The 19,050-nt window shown below is 45.1% G+C and overlaps 1 protein-coding gene across 1 annotated transcript; it reads right to left on the reverse strand.

Moving 5' to 3' along the window:
* Window positions 1-1,810: 1,810 nt before the first annotated feature.
* Window positions 1,811-18,743, reverse strand: STC2 (stanniocalcin 2). Its single transcript, XM_043987311.1, has 4 exons — window positions 18,354-18,743; window positions 15,527-15,669; window positions 11,002-11,213; window positions 1,811-2,530 (listed from the first exon to the last, which is right to left on the reverse strand). The coding sequence occupies exons 1-4, from the start codon at window positions 18,502-18,504 to the stop codon at window positions 2,128-2,130; spliced, it is 909 nt and encodes a 302-aa protein (XP_043843246.1). The 5' UTR covers window positions 18,505-18,743; the 3' UTR covers window positions 1,811-2,127.
* Between the last annotated feature and the right edge of the window lie 307 nt (window positions 18,744-19,050).

The following is a 19,050-nucleotide window of genomic DNA, read 5'->3' on the forward strand; positions in this document are numbered from 1 at the left end:
GGCTTGCTCCTCCCCAATTAAGGCAGTGGCATGAGGTGCTCAGTAATCAGTCCTTGGTTTATCTGGCAACAGAATGTGGTTTTGCTTTTTTCTTATTAGGCAGAAGCTGGTCTTGGTGAATCCTCCCCTCAGCCCTGGTAGAACTGTGGACCATGCAAGGGTGAGATGACAAAGAGTGAGGTAGGCATAGACTAGCCTTTGGCAGTGGAGACACTTAGATGGAGAAAGAACCTGAGTTGCGGCTTCTCCCTCTTCTGCCCTATTCTTAAGATTCTTCTAAGGCAGGAGCATGCTGATGTGCACATCTCTGACAGAAATATTTTGGACCCTCTTCCTAGGGGAAGGAAGAACCTCCCTAAGGGGCACCCTCAGCTTCTGTAGTATCCTGGGGGTAATAACCAGTCGAGGCAAGAAAGAATGAACTTTTACCTGATTTGAGCCAGAGAGCCATTAATAGTAATAGCGGGCTCAAATACTATTTCCTTCCTCTCATGTTGACCTGCTTCTTCTCTGTAAACCTTTGACTTACTTCCCCTTCCTTGGAAATTAAATATCAGGCTCTCCTTAAAGCAGACTGTCTTTCAGGAAAGAGCAGGCACCTCCCCATCTGGGCTAGCTAAAAACACACCTTTTCTTTTCCCTCGTTTTGTATTCTGGCCGCACTGATCCCCGTTTTAGATACAGCTCCAGGGAACAAATAGTAGGCTGTTCCTTAGCAATCAGATAACGGGGAGAAGCAAAATTCTAAGGGAGGCTCTGCCAGACGCAATGTATGTAGACTCAAGCGCATGTGCGTGTGATTCCTTCCTCACTGTAAGGTCCTTTTTTCCAAGGGGTGAGAAGCCCACATTAGCTATACCTTTAGTGACAAGGCTTCTGCCTAAATTCTACCAATGGTTTAAAGATCACTTCTGAAAAAGGAACACAAAGAACGGTGTATGTTTCCATCATATGCATGAAGTCATAGCACAGCGCTCTGAATTGTAGGAGGCACTTAATAAATGTTGTTCGGACTGGGGGGAAAAAGAAAGAAAAACTAAGAGAGAGAGATGGTAGTGGAGAGAGCCCTAGCTTTGGAATCAGAAGACAGGTTAGAATCCCAGATCTGTAAATGATTTCTTGTATGACCTTGAGAAATTTATTTAATCTCCCTGGGTCTTAGTTTCCTGATCTGTAAAATGAGATGGTTGGACTAGATCCTAAAGGTCCCTGCTAGTTCCACAACCTATGTTTTTTTTTTAATGACCTAGTTGTCTTGTCTAAACACCATTTATTTATATGACAGAAATAGATGATTCCTACATCTTTTCCAGCTGACTCTATGATCCCATGGTTTTTAATGACCCAGTAGCCTTGTTTAAAAGCCATTTATTTAGACAACAGACAAGTAGATGTCATTGGATAAATAAAAAGCCAAATTGTGAAGTAAAGCAGTGGTTAAGATACACATGGGGGCCACTTAATCAGGCAGTTTCACCCATACAGGGAACAATGGCTCAGAACAAAACCCAGAGTTCTCTGCATCAAGGACCTGGGCAAGAAACCGAATTTCAGCTTGGCACCGAGCATCACAGCTGACTTTCCTCTTCCTCTCAGCCCTTCTTCTTCCCTGCATCCCCAGTGATGACTTGACATTCACAGCTGTATCTGAATCCAAATTCCCAGGGAACCCAACCACTCTTTGGGAAGACAGCACCAAAAGCCACAGAGCTAAGCCCAGCATTGGTGAGATGGCTGGGCCCAGGTGGAAGTGCCCGACCCTCCCCCCTCCCCATTCACATTCCACCCCCCTCCCCACCCCCACAACAGAGCAAACCATCAGACTGATACCCACTTGGCCCTATTGCTCAAAAGAAGACAGAAGTTACAATGAGGACAACACTTGGAGCACTCACTTGGATATGTGTAAGTGCTGAATTCACCAGGTACGACCAAGAGCTGAGTGCTCTTGGAGTCTCCATCTCAGCTGCCCTTTCCACTTATTTATACACCTTTGATGAAGTCCGCGATTCCCTTAATACCCTGCATGTGACATCCCCCCTCTTTAATGGTAAATGTTTTGGAATGTCCATAGATAAGAAAATGGACGGTATGGAGGAAAGATTTCATGATCACGTGGATATCTTTTCACCTCCGGATATCTGAATATTCAGCCCGTTCATCTTCCCACTCATTACTTCCCTGGGACCCCTGGGCTCCATGGCCTCCAGCTTTGCCACGGATGTGGGCATTTGGGTGAACCTTGCTACCCTTTTCCCCCCTGGCACCTCGGGAAACATCCCTCCCACTAGACTCTGGGAGGTGGTAGCCTAGATCCCCTGGATGAGCCCGGATGGCCTTGGATCCCTCAGCCTGAAGCTGCCTGTCAGAAGTGGCTGCTGGCTCCCCCTGAGCAGCTGAGGTACAGAAGCTCAAGATAGAACAAAGGCTTCCCCAGTTCTGTTCACACTGAGCTTGCACACTTCGGGTGATGGCCTCCTTCACCTCTTCCCCACAGGTCAGCAGCATGTTCACCAGGTCTACATAGGGTCTGGAATTGCAGGTACAAAGAAAGGGGCCGGATGCCCAGGGTGCAGGTGGGAGGAGAAAAAGAGAGAAAAAAAAGAGACACTAAGAATGAAACAAGGCAATGGACAGTGCTTAGGGAGCTCAGGCATAAGGGCCTGGTTCACCCTCCCCCTCCCCCTCACACAAACACTGCATGAGCTACAAAAGAGCAATTCCAGAACCAGAAAGGATTTCATAAATCTGTGTCTCAGCTTTTGCCTGAACTCTTTTAAGGAGTTTTAGATAGAATTGTTTTTGGAGAGTGACCCTATATTCAATCCAATTGGACACGATTCATCATGAGCAAAATCAAGCATTGAATGAATACCTAATATCTATCCTTGGTAAGTAACTTAACTTCCTTGGTTAAGAACCTCCATTTCTTCTTCTTCTTTTTTGGTGGGGCAATCAGGGTTCAGTGACTTGCCCAGGGTCACACAGCTACTAAGTGTCAAGTGTCTCTGAGGCTGGATTTGAACTTGGGTCCTCCTGAATCCAAAGCTGGTGCTTTATCCACTGTGCCATTTAGCTGCCCCACCCATTTCTTTATTTTTAAAATGAAGGGGTTGGCCTTCATGGCCTGTTCTAAATCTATGACATTTTGCTAAGTGCTAGAGATATGAAGAAGTATGAGACATAGACTCTGATATCAAGAGGCTAGTAATTAATTGGAGGGGAGAAAAGAGGTATGTGTGTAGGTATAGGTATAGTAATTAGTCATTTATATATACACATATATATAGACAGACATATGCCTGTATTGGAAGGGAGAAAAGGGATATATATGTGTATCTATAATGTGTATATGCATGTATATACACACATATCCCTTTTCTCTTCTCCAATACCCACACACACATATATGTATATGTATAAAAGCCCAATTACAATAACTGATATTTATACAGTACTTCAGATTTGCTTTATATCAGGTACTTAAGACTCACAACAACTTTGTGAGGTATAACCCCCCTTCATCAATGAGGAAAACGAGTCTCAGAAAGGATGAATGACTTGCCCATGGTCATAAAGCTAGTGTTACTGACAGACTTGAACCCTGGTCGTCGTCTTTTTTTTTTTTTTTTTTTTTAGTGAGGCAATTGGGGTTAAGTGACTTGCCTAGGGTCACACAGCTAGTAAGTGTTAAGTGTCTGAAGCCAGATTTGAACTCAGGTACTCCTGACTCCAGGACCCGTGCTCTATCCACTGCGCCACCTAGCTGCCCCAAACCCTGGTCTTCTTGACCAGGACTATCATTCTCTTCATGAATGCTCACAGCCTCTCAGTAACAAAACAAGACTGAATAAACTAAGTACTGAATGTAGGCATGTAGGTGGTACAGTGGTATAGATCCAAGGACTTGGGAGACAGGAAAACCTGAGTTCAAATTCTGCTTTAGGTACTTCTTAGTTATGTGACCCTGGCTAAGTCACAACCTCTCTCAGCCTCAGTTTCCTTATCTGTAAGATAGAAATGGTAATAATAGCATCTATCTTACAGGGTTCCTGTGAGGATCAAATAACAATATATGTAAGATGCTTTGTAAACTTTAACATGTTATAAAGGTTTTAAAAAGTAAAATAAAATAATTGACTAGCAGAGACAAAAAGTTGCTTTGTTTGTGAAATAATATGACCTGCTTGTTGGTTGGAAGAGCTAATGAAAAAAATCACTTTTATACAGTGATTTATAGTTTACAAAATGTTTTCCCTGAAATAGCCTTGTAAAGGAGGTGTTATGAATGTTATCCACCCCATTTTAAAGATGGAAGGACTTAGGACTGAAAAGGACATTAGAGATTTAGTCTAACTCCTGATTTTAGAGGAGACCAAGGCTCAGAAAGGGGAACTGATTTGCCCATGTCTGAATATAAGGTAGGAGGAGGTTCGGGGGTAGGAGTGCTACCTTTGTGGACACCTTTGGAGGCCCCCTAAATGAAATTCAAGGGATTAACCAAAGGCCATACATACATGGCTTGCTTAGCCTCTGAACCCATAGAGGTTTATATTCTGACATGGGGACCTACCACTAGTTACCTTGGGTAAATCAATTTGATCTGGGGCCTTCCCAGGATGAAGGGAAGGAGGAATGGTTACTCTATGAGGCTCGTAGAAAGAACACAATATTTGATGTTGAGACCCTGGGGTCTGCATCCCAGTGATGACATCACTGTGGGCAAACCACAACCTCTCTGACCTTCCATCTGTCCAACAGGGATGGTAACGCCTGCCCTCCTTGCCTCCCAGGGCTGTGGGGAGCAAAGTAAGCCTTTTCAATAATTAAAAGGGCTTAAGAAATGGCAGTAGATGTCTGCTTTAATTCCCTGAGATGGGAGACGTGCAGAATGCCTACAACGAGTTGTCCTGAGTGAGGGCTAAGTGTCCTCAAGCAGAAACATTCAGTTCTCTGGACACTCCACCTGCCTTGGGTTGTGTTGTTAGGAAAACAGTGCCAGAGGCACTAATGGCAGAGCTGTGTAAAACACCCAGGATCAGGAACCATGCCTCCTTCCCACATCCCAAGGCCCGTCTGGGGCAGGGAAGTCTCAAGCTCAACTCCTTGTGTTTGCTTTCTGAGGTTTTCTTAGCCCACAGGGACCACAATAGGTCAATGCTATCTGGAATGTGGTTCACCAGTGTTCCTAAGCCATCCAGTTCAACAGTTCTTGCCTGACAGGGGCCCCTAGAACATGAATATTGCCACTCCGAGCCATTATCCGGGTCATAAGGTTCACTTAGGAATGTGTGATCCCTTAAGAGAAGGTCTAAAACTCCCCATAGTGCACTATAGTAGAAAGAGCATTGGGTTTGAATCTTGGTTCTTTATTAAATCAAAAGAAGACCAGAAAAGTATTGTTGTTGGCTCTACTATTTTACTGGCCGTGTGATCTTGGGCAAGTCTGCTTCCCTTCTCTGGGCCTCAGCTGCCTCTATAATATAGAAGGGAAGGCATTTATGACACTGTGCTAAACATTTTTCTGAAAAAACCAAAAAAAACCCAAATATTAACTCATTTGATTCTCAGATCAACCTTGGGAGTAGGTGCTGTTTGTTATTATCCTCACTTTACAGTTGAGAAAATTGAGGCAGATAGAAGTCAAATGACTTGTCCAGAGTCATATAGCTAGTAAGCTATCTGAGGACAGATTTGAATTCAGGTCTTCTTGACTCCTGGCCAAAAAAGTGCTCTAGCCACCGCACCATTTAACTACCTCAGCAAAGTGGAATGAGACAATCTCTATGGTCTTGTCCAGCTCTGAATCTTAAGAACAAGCAATGACGACCTACTTTGCTGTCTTGGGTCAGAGTTAACTTGATTGATTGATTTTTGGCAGGGCAATTGGGGTTAAGTGACTTGCCCAGGGTCACACAGCTAGTAAGTGTCAAGTGTCTGAGGTCAGATTTGAACTCAGGTCCTCCTGAATCTGCAGCTGCTGCTTTATCCACTCATGGCTAACATTTACATTAAGCATTGGGTAGACTTGAATTTTTGTTTATCAAATATGCATCACTTTAAGATCTACAAAGGAATTCACTGCATAAATTCTAGAGGGAAAAACCAAAGCCCATAGGAATGGGGTACTTTTTGCAAGTTGCCATAAACAGATGAGGAGACTCCAGATTTCCTAGGGATCCTTGGCTGTCAGTACTGAGAACCAGGGACTGACCCACAGTGGGGTAGGAAACAGTACTGGATTTGGGATGAGAAACTCTGGGTTTGAATACCTGGCCTATTATCTTTACCAGCTGGGTGACCTTGGATAATTCAATTTCTCTCTCCAGGCCTCAGTCTACTCTTCTATAAAATGAGATGGTTGAACTCTATCTCTAAGATCCCTTTGGACTCTAAATCCTTTGAGTAGCATTTAATGAGCCACTATTTGTAAATGGAAGCACTACGATGAAGCAGAGAAATGAGACAAAGTCCAGGTCCCATCTGGGGCTGCTTAACTCATCTAATCTCCATATTGAACTCTTAAGAGGCAGAACAATGTGTTGGAAAGAATGCTGGCTTGGCATTCGAAGACCTGAATTTAAATCTCAACTCTGATGCTTACAAAGCTGAAGATACATAGCCTTGGGTAAGTCATTGCACTTACTTAAATCTCAGCTTCCCAATTAAAATGGGGGAAAGAATGGTAATAACAACACTACTTATAATAATACACTACCTATCTTTAATGGTTGTTTTGTAAACTTGGGAGTTATTTTCTCCATTTTCCAGTCCCTTTCTCCTAGAGAGAGGGGTGGGGTCAGCTGTCGACCATCCAGGTTGGTTGGCTGGTCTCTAGTCTCCTTCAGCAGGGGGCATTCTATTTAGTTCTTGGCAGCCCATGGAGGTGACTCTAGGAGTTTGGGCTCGTCAGAGCTATTCACTCAGCTTGGAACTCTCTCTGCCTGACAAGAGAGCTGCATACTGTCAGGGTGTGCAGAACGCAGTTAATCTAAGTTGCGTCTTGAGTTGGCACGGTGCCTTCTCATGCTGCAGCCTCAGCCTGTGTCTAATGACAAAGCCCAGCTCCCTTAACTGGGTGTCAGCGAGGCTAAAGGATTTAAAAAAAAAAAGACTTGGAAGGAGACGTGCCTGGCAGCTCCAAACCACTGATTGTTGCCAGCAAAACAGCAACAGTGCTGCAGCGGAGAGCGAGGGTGGCTGGAGCTTGGAGGAGTGTCTGATGACACCAGAAAAGTTCTTGGGTTTGGGTGTGTGGGGGGGGGGGGGGGGGGGGGGCTGGTGGTGGTGGTAGAGGAGGAGGAGACAAGAGAGCAAAGATCCTCATAGTTCTAGAGCACTTTCTTTCCTCACAACACCCCGTCAAAGTGGGCAGTGCAGGGATAATTATTTGCATTGGACAAATGAGGAAACCGAGGCACAAAGCAGTGAAATGATTTTCAGAGGGTCACATAGCTAGTAAGCATCACAGCTTAGAGTTGAACTTAAGCCTGTACAGTTCTATAATCCGTCCTCTGGGGTCTCTTCTGGCTCTGATTTTTTTCCTCCCATTCAACAGTCAAGAAAAGAAGGTTTACTTAATCACAGAATGCTCTGCTCATGAAGGAAGACTGAGGTAAGGAAATGGGCTGGCAGATATTCTGAGAGTTACCATTTCCCTGATCTCTACATGGAGACAGAAATCTTTCTGCACCAGTTACTCCAGTTGTGGCAAAGAGACCCACACCGAACAGGATCTTAAAACAGGCTCCTGTCTCTGGACCAATGAGACAGTCACGGTCGGGCCTGCAGTAAGGGGAGCTGGGTTTGAAGCCCTGGTTCTGACACTGACAGAGTTGCTTACAAAATGATGCTGGGCCAAGACACAATTTCCCTGAGCTTCAGTTTTCTCAGATATCAAACGGGGATCAGAAAAACATGCTAAGCATCACAGTGTTGTGAGGAAAGGGCTTTGTCGACTTTAAAGCACTCAAAGAAATGAATTATTGTCATGAGGAGATTCTGCTGAGGGCCAGGTTTTCCCTCTGGGGTTGTTTTACTTCTTTTTAGAACCTCTCATTGTCCCTGAACACTAAGGGATCTATGTAGCTCGTCCCTGGGAACCCAGAAATAACCCCGATGACATGGGGGTGAGGGCTGTTGTAGGGTCCCCGAGGAGTTTCCTACTTCTTCAAAATGGGTCAAGACCTGACCCACATTCCAGGTCCCACCAGAAAACTCGCACTTCTAGGGAGAGCTCCACCATTTTTCTTTAAAAACAGAAAGCTGGGGGCAGCTAGGTGGCGCAGTGAATAAAGCACCAGCCATGGATTCAAGAGGACCTGAGTTCAAATTTGGGCTGGGACACTCAGACTTACTAGCTGAGTGACCCTGGGCAAGTCACTTAACCTTCATTGCCCTGCAAAACAAAAACAAAAACAGAAAGTCGTCCCAACCAGAAAATTTTGCTAGACCTGTTCAAAAACTCCTAATTCTAAGAGACCACTAATGAAAGTCCTGGTTTCTCTAAGTTGCGGAGGGATATTAGAGGCTTCCAAGTTAACCTTCCCATTTTTAGTGCACAGAGCCAACATTTTTGTCTCCTAAAGGATATGTGTTGGTCATCCACGTGAATGAACTTGGTGAGTGTTTCTTGGCCATGAAGCTTGTTTGCCTCTTGTCTTACTTAAGAGTTTTGAGGGACAAGCTCTCATTCCCAGAGGTGCCTAGAAAGGGGAAAGTTTCACAATTCCCCCTTCACCTATCACCGGCATGTGTGAGAGATTAAAGAAAGGCCACATTTAGGAACTCTGAAATGGCTTACTTATTTGCTAGGGGACGTTCATCTTCCTAGCTATATGTGAGCAGTGATAATGGTCCAGGGAAAAGGCCTGGGAGCAAGATTTGAGTTTGGTTTCTGGCAAGTCAACTTATTTCTCTGAGTACCTCAGTTTCTCTGACTGAAAAGTGGGAAGCACAACCTAGGGATGGTATGAGGCTGAATAATCATGAAACACATGGAATCCCCTCTGAAGATGGAAAAAAATATCATCCTTTGAGGTAAAGGTATTGAAATGTTCAATAATGGTATTTTAGGCATTCTCACTGAACATAAGGGCAGTCTGTCCCATGTCCCAAGGTGGGCTTACCCCCCTCTTCAGGACAAACTGGCAGGGTCCCCACACCCCCTTATGTATAGGGTGAATTCTGGAATCCCATGTGACATTAGTGGAAACAAGTCCTGCTATACTGAGATTTCGTGGGTTTGGATTGCAAATGGTAAATTTCAGGGCTCTCATTGGAGAGACTTCTGGGGCAGAGGAGGAAGAATGCTGGATTTGGACTCCAGAGCTCTTTCATAACTACACGTAACTAACTACCTGTTACAATACGACCTAGGACTACTCGTTGTCCCAGTTTACTCATGTGGAAAATGGGGACAAAAAAATCTGCACTACCCATCTAACAGAGCTGTTGTGAGGATCAAAGAGATCCTGGATGTAAATAAATGGCTTCATAAATTGAAAGCATCTATTAATATAGTTTTTTTTTTCTTTTTTTAGTGAGGCAATTGGGGTTAAGTGACTTGCCCAGGGTCACACAGCTAGTAAGTGTTAAATGTCTGAGGCCAGATTTGAACTCAGGTACTCCTGACTCCAGGGCCGGTGCTCTATCCACTGCGCCACCTAGCTGCCCCTATTAAGATAGTTTTTAAATATACTAGGGGTTTAATAAAGATGTACCGACTTGAATTAAATTATGACATAAAGGCCTGCTGTTATCTGACTCACTTGGCCTCTATCCTCCTGAACCTATTGATCATGCTTTACTTTTTGGAATAATTACATCCCAATATCTCACTGTACCTCAGAATTTTAAGAACAATTCTCCCTTAGTTTCTGCTGCATAACGATCTGACTGGGAAAGCCTGAGTGACTGGGGATAAAGGAAGAGTGACCTCCAGGGTGTGGAATTTTAGAAATGAGTTCTCACTTTTGGCCTATGAGTCACACCTCTTTTTAGGGGGCCAGCTAACATAATAAGGCTCACACCCCTTATTCCACAAAGGTGTCTTACTGTTGGGAGAGCTACTACATGGCTGTCTTTGACCTTCTCAGAGCTACTAAGGTCTTGTAGAAGGTGGAAGCTTATCTAAAGAGAAGCTGAACTCAGCCTGAATTCCTATTGGGCTGCTTACTTTTTTTTACCTTGGGCAAGTCACTTTTCTTTAGGCTTCAGCTGCCTCCTCTGTAAGAGGGTGACCCTCTCTCTAAGATTCCTTTAGTCTTTTTTTTGTGTGTGTGTGAAGCAATTGGAGTTAAGTGACTTGCCTAGGCTCACACAGCTAGTAATTGTTAAGTGTCTGAGTCTGGATTTGAACTCAGGTCCTCCTGAATCCAGGGCTGGTGCTCTATCCACTGCGCCACCTAGCTGCCCCCTAAGATTCCTTTAGTCTTGAAAGCCTCTGATGTTATGGTGAGGCTGGGTTTAAAGCCATTTTGTTGATTTCACCTAGCAGGGGCCCATAGGATTTTGTTAGAATAGCCAGAGAGCTACTCTCCTCTTGAATCAAGGTCAAGGAGAAAGATATTTCTAAGGACCCTTTAAGGACTGGCATAATATTTGCTTTAGTAAAGTTTTCCTGTTTCTGATGCTTCTGGGTTTTGAAAAGGTGGCAGATACTTCTTACCACCGACACAAATGCCAATGGGAGGGAAGGCCGGGAGGGGCCACTAGGGCTTTTGGGTAGAAGACTATAACCCTTTCCATTTTTTAGTGTGAGATTTACAATTGGATATTAGATCATAAATCTCCCCTACTTAACCTTTCCCTTAATTTATCTCCCAGACTAGTAAATGGAAGAAGCTTTTGGGATCTAATATCCAATTTTAAATCTCACATTAGAAAAAGCAATCATTCAAAAAAAGCTCAGCCCTCTTTTCCCCAGCATCATTCCCAACCAGACCAAAGAGGGGGAAATTCCTTTTGCTGCTGACTTATGCCTAAGCAGCCAGAACTCACTCATGCACTAGCAGATCTTTGAAATGAATCATCTCCACCATCACTTGTATGTTCTCTTTGGCAGCAGAGCAGAGGTTGTGCTTCAGGTAGCATTCCCGCTGTAACTGGAATACCATCTCCTTGATGGCTGGGCACTTCCGGCTGATGCAGCTGAACTTGTGTCTCAGGGCATGGGCTTTACACTTCAGGGCATCTTTGATGAAGGACTTACCCTGAGTAAATAAAGATGGGAGGAAAAGAGAAAAAAAAGTGTACATTGGAAGATATAGGTTTTTATACTTTGTCTATCATTCATAGATCAAGAGCTGGAAGTGACTTTAATGACTCTAGAAGCCACGGAATCCAATTCTCTCATTTTACAGATGAGGAAACTGAGGCACAGAGAGATTAAGTGACTTGCCATTGTCACATAAACAGTAAAGCAGCAGAGGTGAGATTTGAAGTCAGGTCCTTAGATTCCAAAGCCAGCATTTTTCCTACTGTCTCCCACTACTTCCTGCTGTGTAACCTTGAGCAAGCTTCTTCCTCTCTAGGTCTGTTTCCTTCCCTATAAATGAAGGTGTCAAACTAGACAATTTCTAAGTCCCTTAACAACTAACAGTCTATGATTCCATAAGGCTATTTGTGTTTTGTGTTCATTCTTTTTTTGTTTTTGTTTTTGGTGTGGCAATGAGGGTTAAGTGACTTGCCCAGGGTCACACAGCTAGTAAGTGTTAAGTGTCTGAGACCGGATTTGAACTCAGGTCCTCCTGAATTCAGGGCCGCTGCTTTATCCACTGTGCCACCTAGCTGCCCCCTTGTGTTCATTCTTTCTGGACCAATATGGGGCTTTCTGATAGCTGTAAGAGTTCCACTTTAGAATAACTTGATAAGTGAAATATTGTGCTGGGAAAAGTAACTGAGTTGGAATCAGGAAACTTGGAGATTTGTGCTCAAATTCTGGCTTTGATGGTTACTGGCTGTGTGACCCTGGGTGAATCACTTAACCCCAACTGCCTCCAAAAAACCCCAAGCAGAACAATGGCTACCAAGCTCCCAGGGTTGTTAAGAGAAAAGCTCATTGTAAACCTTAAAGTGCTTTTGGGGAAAAAAAAAAGTAAGCTGTTGTCACTCTTATTAGTCAGGAGGTGTGGTCAGCTAGACCTTGAGAAATAGCAAGGTTCCTTTTGTCTCATTAAAGTCTTTTTCTTTCTACCTGATGGAAGCCCCAGTTACAGTGGACTTTAGGCAGCTGTATAGCTTTCTTTAGAATTATCACTGGTTGGGTTTCTACCTACTGTCTCCCCACCCCCATCCTCCCTCAGGGTTAACAGTGCTCTGCCCCTCCCCTTCCCCCCCTCCCCACCAGTGGAAGGTTCCTTCTGCATGTGCTTAGATTGTACATGGATTCCTCAGTCAGCTGCAAAGAATCGCCCTGCTCTTTTTCCTTCTGATTCCATTTTCAGTCTTGGGGAGAGGTATTGGCTTTTCTCATTCCTGCTAGAAAACCAGCTGTAGTGGAAAGAGCACTGGCTCCGACATCAGAAGCAGAGGGTCTGACTTCTCGCCCCTTCTCCTCACTGCCTCTGTGACCACGAACAAGCCACTTTTCCCTTTGGAGTCTCAGAGTCTTCCTCTGTAAAATGAGGGGGCTGGATTGGATGACCTCTGAGTTCTCTTCCGGCTCTAAATCCTCTGATCCCTCATGCCTAGGATCCTGCTTCCCTAAATCCCCATGAACCTTCCTCCCACACCTTCCGGAGGAAAATTCCTTTTCATTGGAAAATGATCCTTACTCCTTTAAGCTATTAGGATCGTCGTTGTCTCTGTGACACTTGCCTGGCAGCATCTGGAGATTTGAGCTACCCAGCTGACACAGACACTCCCCCTCCTCCTCATTCTCCCTGCCTTGGAGTGGGCGAGCCAGCCAGCTAGGCACACATCTGGCCTACAGTTCTCTTTCCTGGCAGCCCTACTGGTCTCTTCTTATCCTAGAAGGGAGACAGCTGTTAGGGGCTTCAGAGAGGGGCTTGGAGAACTTAGTTCCTTTATCAGCCTCCAATGGCAGATTCAGTTTATGCATCAAAGTATGCCCACATCCTCACACTTTCCATTACAATAGCAGCAAGCTGTTGCAGATGACTTTACCTCCTGGTTTTTAGATAGACACAAGGAGTTACATTGGAGCTGGAAAAGTAAGAAGGTTAGGGCTGGAATTCAGTGGCTATTCAGCACATTTCTTTGGCTCTCCCTTGGAAGCAATTGAAATAATTGAATATATTTTCTTTGCAACAGGAAAAAAAACCACACACACAAAACTATGTAGTTCCCTTTCCTTTCTCCTTAGCTCTTTGCTCTCCTTTTTCCTTTTTCCACCTTGTCATTATTCTCTTTCCCACCCCCAGGGGGAAAAAAAATCAATCATTGTACAGGGTAATGGACACATGTGAAAACCTTCTGGAAACTGAAATCTCTAACTCTGAGAATTGTATTTGTGTATATATGAATTCTGAAAATAAGACTTATCTTAGGATCACAGCAATTAAAAATAATACAGGTAACTGCCTCTCTCCTTTCTCTTTTGCTCCTTTTCCCATTAATTTAATGTTTTAGGGATCTGAGAAGTATAAAAATTGAGCATATATATTATTGCTCCATTCATTGATGGAGAAAACTAGTCCAGTAGAAGGAGCACTGGATATGGAATTAAGACTTGAGTTTGGGACCTAGGTCTGCCATTACTGGATGTGTAATCTTGGATACTAGACAAGGTATTTCACCTCTCTATGTCTGTTTCCTCATCTGTAAAAGAAGACGGTTTGACTAAATGAACTCAAAGATCCCTTCTAGTTCCAATTTCATACGATCCCTCCATGCCATGGTCTTTGTGAACTTCTATGGGAAAAAATGCATCATCTGGTAGCTAAGCCACTGGTGAAGGACCTCTTTGATTTTGCCCAGTTGCTCCTATAAGGACAGGCATAAGTCCATGACCAGGTGTGTATGCAAAGTTCTCCTAGCCCTGAAGGGGCAACCAGAGCTCTTGCTTGACTGGCAAAGCTTTTCAGAACCTGGGGCCAATTCTCTACTCTGTGAGGCATCGCACCGGGATCTTAGTAGAGAACCACTATTATGTTTCCTAATTCTAAGGAATACCAATGGATCTTTGTCCACTGGACAAAGGGAGGAGGGATAAGGAAGCAGAGCTTATCTCTTCTACTATTGTTCTTCCATCTCTTCCTGCTGCCTCTGCCAAACCTCAACCTCTACCTCAGCTTCTAGCCTGCCAGTCTCCCTTTGCCTACTTCTAAGGAAGGGTAGGCGATGCCATAGTTATTTCTCAATGCCAAAATTGAGGGGAAAACATTTGAGATGAGAGACAACACTGCTTTGTATGCATTGCCTACTGAATGACACCAGCTGATGGCTGGGGATTTTCTAAAACTATTCTATAAACTGCAAGGTCGAGCCAAAAGTAGCTGGCCCATCCAAATGTTCTCATCTCTCCCCAGTGAAATGGGAGAGTAGGTTTACAAGACTTAATCACAGGATGCTTCAATGATGTATAAAATAGGCTGGGGAGAAAATGAAGGCAAGGAGCCTAATGTCATATGCTTTCTGAAAATATATTTTTATTGTCAGTGTTAGAGCCAATTTTTTTTTTTCTGTTTGGCTGCCATGCCGGATGTAGTGAAGCTGTTTTAATTCTGCTTAACATGAAGCAAGCTGGAGCGTATTCCACTTAGATTAGGTCTAGTTAAAATGGAGAACTGGGGGCATCATGGAGATTTTTTGGTGAGGGTGGAAGGGGGGAAATGCAAGAATCCGTTCAGATTGTCACACTAGAGGCAGTGAAGTATGGTACAAAGAGCTGTGTTTGCAGTTAAAAGATGTGGGTTCTCGTTCTGGCTCAACCGTTTATTAGTCAAGTACCTTCCCTTTTGCTTGCCTCAGTTTGCTCATCTGAAGGATGAGATGGAGATGAACTAGCTGATGTTCTAAGTTCCTTCCCAAGTCTAAGATCTTACAATGCTAATAAAAGGGTACTTGTTGCTGTGACTTTTCAGCTTCATCTAAGCTTCCACATTGGGCTATGGTAGCTTCTAAAATACTGTGTTGGACTAATCCAGCCCTGAACTGTGAGTTTGCATTAGTGTGTCAGAACAGGAGTGAGGGATGTCAAATTGGGGTGCTGTCTCAGGACTTCTGCTGCCTTCCTGGGTGTGCACTCTTTGTCCTGACCTTGGTCTACATTGCTCAGATTCCCAGATGATTGCTCAACTCTTTATTTCACTTTGCTTACGCAGTCTCAGCCTAAGAACCCAGAAGGGTTTAACATAGAGTCAATTCTGTGACCCCCATAATAGCTCAACTGAACACCAGGGGAGGGGCCATCAGAATTAACTTCTCCTTTTGAACTTTTATGTAATCTGCCTAAAATTAGATTTTTTTAGAGGCCGAGGAGATTAAAAAAATTTTTTTTGCTATGAGCATTTCACAAAACCTATTCACAACACACATCCAACGACATCAGATTTTTCTTTACCTGGGCATCAAATTTTCCAGCGTTGTGCAGGAAGGTCATACAAATATCATGTAAGCCTCGAATCTCACAAGAGTTGTTTTCAAAGCACTCAAATACCCCACATCCCACGTCGCCGGCATTCACCAGGCAATGCTGTATTTCCGCTAAAACAAAGATTTCAAGACAAATCCATATAGTTAGTTAGACTGGGGGACCAAGGAGGCATGAATAGAAACAAAATTTCCTAATGAACATTTCAGGGCATGAAGGGCACAGGGCATTAGGATGTAGTAAAAACAAAACAAAACACACACCACCAAACCTAGTTATTTGCAAAATCCAGACCAAGCCTACATTACAAAAATAGTATCCGAAAAGGACAGTATCCTGCCATTCCATCTCATCCTACCATTTTCACTGAACCCTTAGAGGTAATATTTTGCTTTTGAGCAGAGGGTATTTTAAACTCTGTTTATGAAGCCTACCAGGCAAGTATTTTTTTTTTAATAGCCTCCTTACCTCCCTTTTACATTTGCAATACTTCACCATTTTGGTGGTATCAGTTAAATAAAACATTTGTCTCTATTTAGATCTGTAGGAGCTGCTGCCTATTAAATCCCATCCATTTCCTGCCTGGCAGAAAAGGATCTCTGCCAAATGGAGTTTCAATTCAGCTTTATGATTCAACACCTAAAAATTAAAACAAAATTCCTATTAAGGCAGTGCCTCGAAAACCATCTGCATTAAAAATACCAAGCTGGCGGAGCCGTGGTTTGCAAGGAGCTTAGGAAGAGAGTCAACTTGGGGGCAGCCTTCAGGGCTAAGTGAATGATGCCCAGAAGCTGAATGATCTACTCAGTGACAGGCTCCTTTAATTAGAACTCGAGAATGCGACAAGATTTCATTTAATTTTCCATAAACCCCAGCAGTATGAGCCGGCTAGGGCTTTCTCTCTCTCCTTCTCTCCCCCTCCTCTTTCCCAGAGGGCAACAATTTCTTTTCTTCGGAAAGGAGTAAGGAAGAAGAGACAGGCTTAAATGCTCTGTATAAACTGGGTACAGAAGGACCCATGAATTTGGAGTCAGGGGAGTTGGGTTTGAATGCTAGGCTTGCTAAGTACTATCTGTATGACCTTGGGCAAGTAATTTGCCCTCTCTCCATGCTAGTTTCCTCAATCTGAAAAAACGAGAACATTAGACTATCTCTAATGCCCCTTTTATCTTTGGGTCCTATGAGACACTCCAGCTGTTTCCCTTTAATCTCATTTAAACGGTTGATAAAATGAAATTGAGGAAGGTTCACAGTGGACTTGTGCCCACCAGCTCTAGGGTAGCCATTAACTCAGGCAGTACCCAGGACTGAAAACTAAAGTGACCTTAGAAGGTCAGAGCTTGAAGAGACCTTAGAGATAGAAAACCATCTACTCCTTTCATTTTACAGTCCCAGAGAGGTTAAGGAGCTTGTCCAAGGTCACACAGACAGTAGGAGAGAACTCAGCCCCTCTTTGGCTCCAGTCAGTGCTTTCCCTACCACACTTGGTTGCCTCTCATGCTATATTAGGAACTATATTGTGCTATTCTCTGGGAAAGCTTTACAAGCAACCCTGGAGGGACTAGTGGTTGGGGTGCGACTGACTCTTTGTCAAGGTTTGGGTAACATCTTGGATTTGGAGACATGGGGCTGGAAACTCAGCTGTGTTAGCATATGGGTGGAAAAGCCCCTCTGCTACCCCTCCCCCACTGCAGTCGCAGGGTGCAGAGAATGCTTCACGCTGCTGGGTTTCACGTGTGGCCAGCCCTAATGGGCACTCGTGCATTCCAGCTCGCACGGGATTTGAACTAGCGCCGCTGCCGCATTTACACGGTTAAAGGGGGGGGGGGAAGGGCGTCCGGGGGTGGGGAGAGCGAAGAAGCTGTAGGAAGCTTTTCTTTCTCTCTGGGAAAAGGTCCAGTCCCGTGCATTGCACGCTTGGGCTCTTCCAGGCAGCTCGCCCACGAGGGTTTGAGGCTCAGCGGCAGCGGCAGCCCAGTTCCCGGACAGTTGCATCATTTTTCTTCGTTCACCGCTCTGCGCCAGTGAAGGGGGCAACGGTCGGTTTTGGACCCGATCCCGCCTCCCCCACCCCATCCCTAACTCTTTTGAGCTCTGCCTGAACCCATAGCTGGTAAGAACCCGAGGTCCCAGGCTCAGGAGAGCGAACTAAGTTAGCTGCTCGCTCACACAGCATCTTCCCAGATGGAAGCCAAGGCGCTGGGCTGAGTTTAAGCGAAGTGGGGGCACGAGCCAACTTCCCAGAGCGCAGCTTGCGCCTGATGCCCGCAGTCTAGGATTGGGAGCCACGCTCCTTCACACGGTCAGCTGCCCGGGGTCATAGCGCTGCGAGGTAGAAGGAATTTGAGATCCACTCCCCCCACCCCTTTTTAAACAAATGAGGAAACTGAGGCGGAGAAGGGAAGTGATGCTGCGAACACTGAGTTCGCTTCCTTAAAGCTTTCAAATACGAGAGCAGCAGCAAGCAGCCCTACCCCAACCCAGGCAGCTCATTGCCACGGCAACACGTGAGGGTTCAGGGCTGCCGGCGCTTAAGCATTTCTGTGCAGCTGAAAAGTCGGAAGCCGGCGAGCAGCGTGCCGGGCTATCTGGGGGTGGCCCCGCAGAGTTTGCATGCCTGCCCGCTGCCCGATAACTCCTGTTCTCTCTGGGGCAGAGAAAGAGAGAGAGAGGGAGAGTGAGGATGAGAGTGAAAGACTCGTGCACCCATTGCATTACAGCGGGGGAAGTGGGGGTGGGTGGTCATAGACCACAAAAGCCAGCTTCTTTACCGTCACCGTAGCCCCCATGAACCTACCTGTATTTTGCAGGGAGAGCCGCCCTTTTTGCGGAGAGGCTCTGTCCTGCGTCCCTTCGGGTGGGTTAGTGGCTTCAGTGCCCAGCACGGGCTCAAAGCTGGCTAATACTAACGCCAGGGTCATTAGTTGGCTGAGCCTCTCCACACACATGGTTGCAGTTACAAAGCTCCCGCTCTGAGAACCTTTACTCTTTGTGTTCTCTTCCTCTTCCTTCGAGTATTCTCCTCCTCCTTCCACTCTTCCTCCTTCTTCTCCTTTTTCCTCCTCCTCCTCCTTTCTGACTCCACAGAGCGCTCGGGAAGGGAGCTCTGTAACCTCTCTTCGGGGAGCATGTGACCCGTGCCGTTGCCAGCGCTGTGGAAGTGCCCAGGAATGGAAAGGATGGTGCTTCAAATATCCCTGGAAGCTCTGGTGTCACTTGAATGAAGGAGTCGAGCAGGTGTTACCCCCGAGCCCCGACCAATCCCAGCTCCATCCCCGTTTGACTATATGGTCGGGGGCGGAGCTTGCTTCTAACTACTACACGCTAAGGGAGGCTAATATTAGGAAGAACTTGCAGACCGGGGTGCTGCATGCGTCCACATCTATACGCATATCCTTACCCATCTGCATATATAATATGTTCATATAAATTGCTGATGGGGGAAAAAAAAACCACAGCTGTTTCGAATTTACCTGAGACCCGGGCGTTAGGGC

Source organism: Dromiciops gliroides, chromosome 2, assembly GCF_019393635.1.
Source record: "Dromiciops gliroides isolate mDroGli1 chromosome 2, mDroGli1.pri, whole genome shotgun sequence".
NCBI lineage: Eukaryota > Metazoa > Chordata > Mammalia > Microbiotheria > Microbiotheriidae > Dromiciops > Dromiciops gliroides.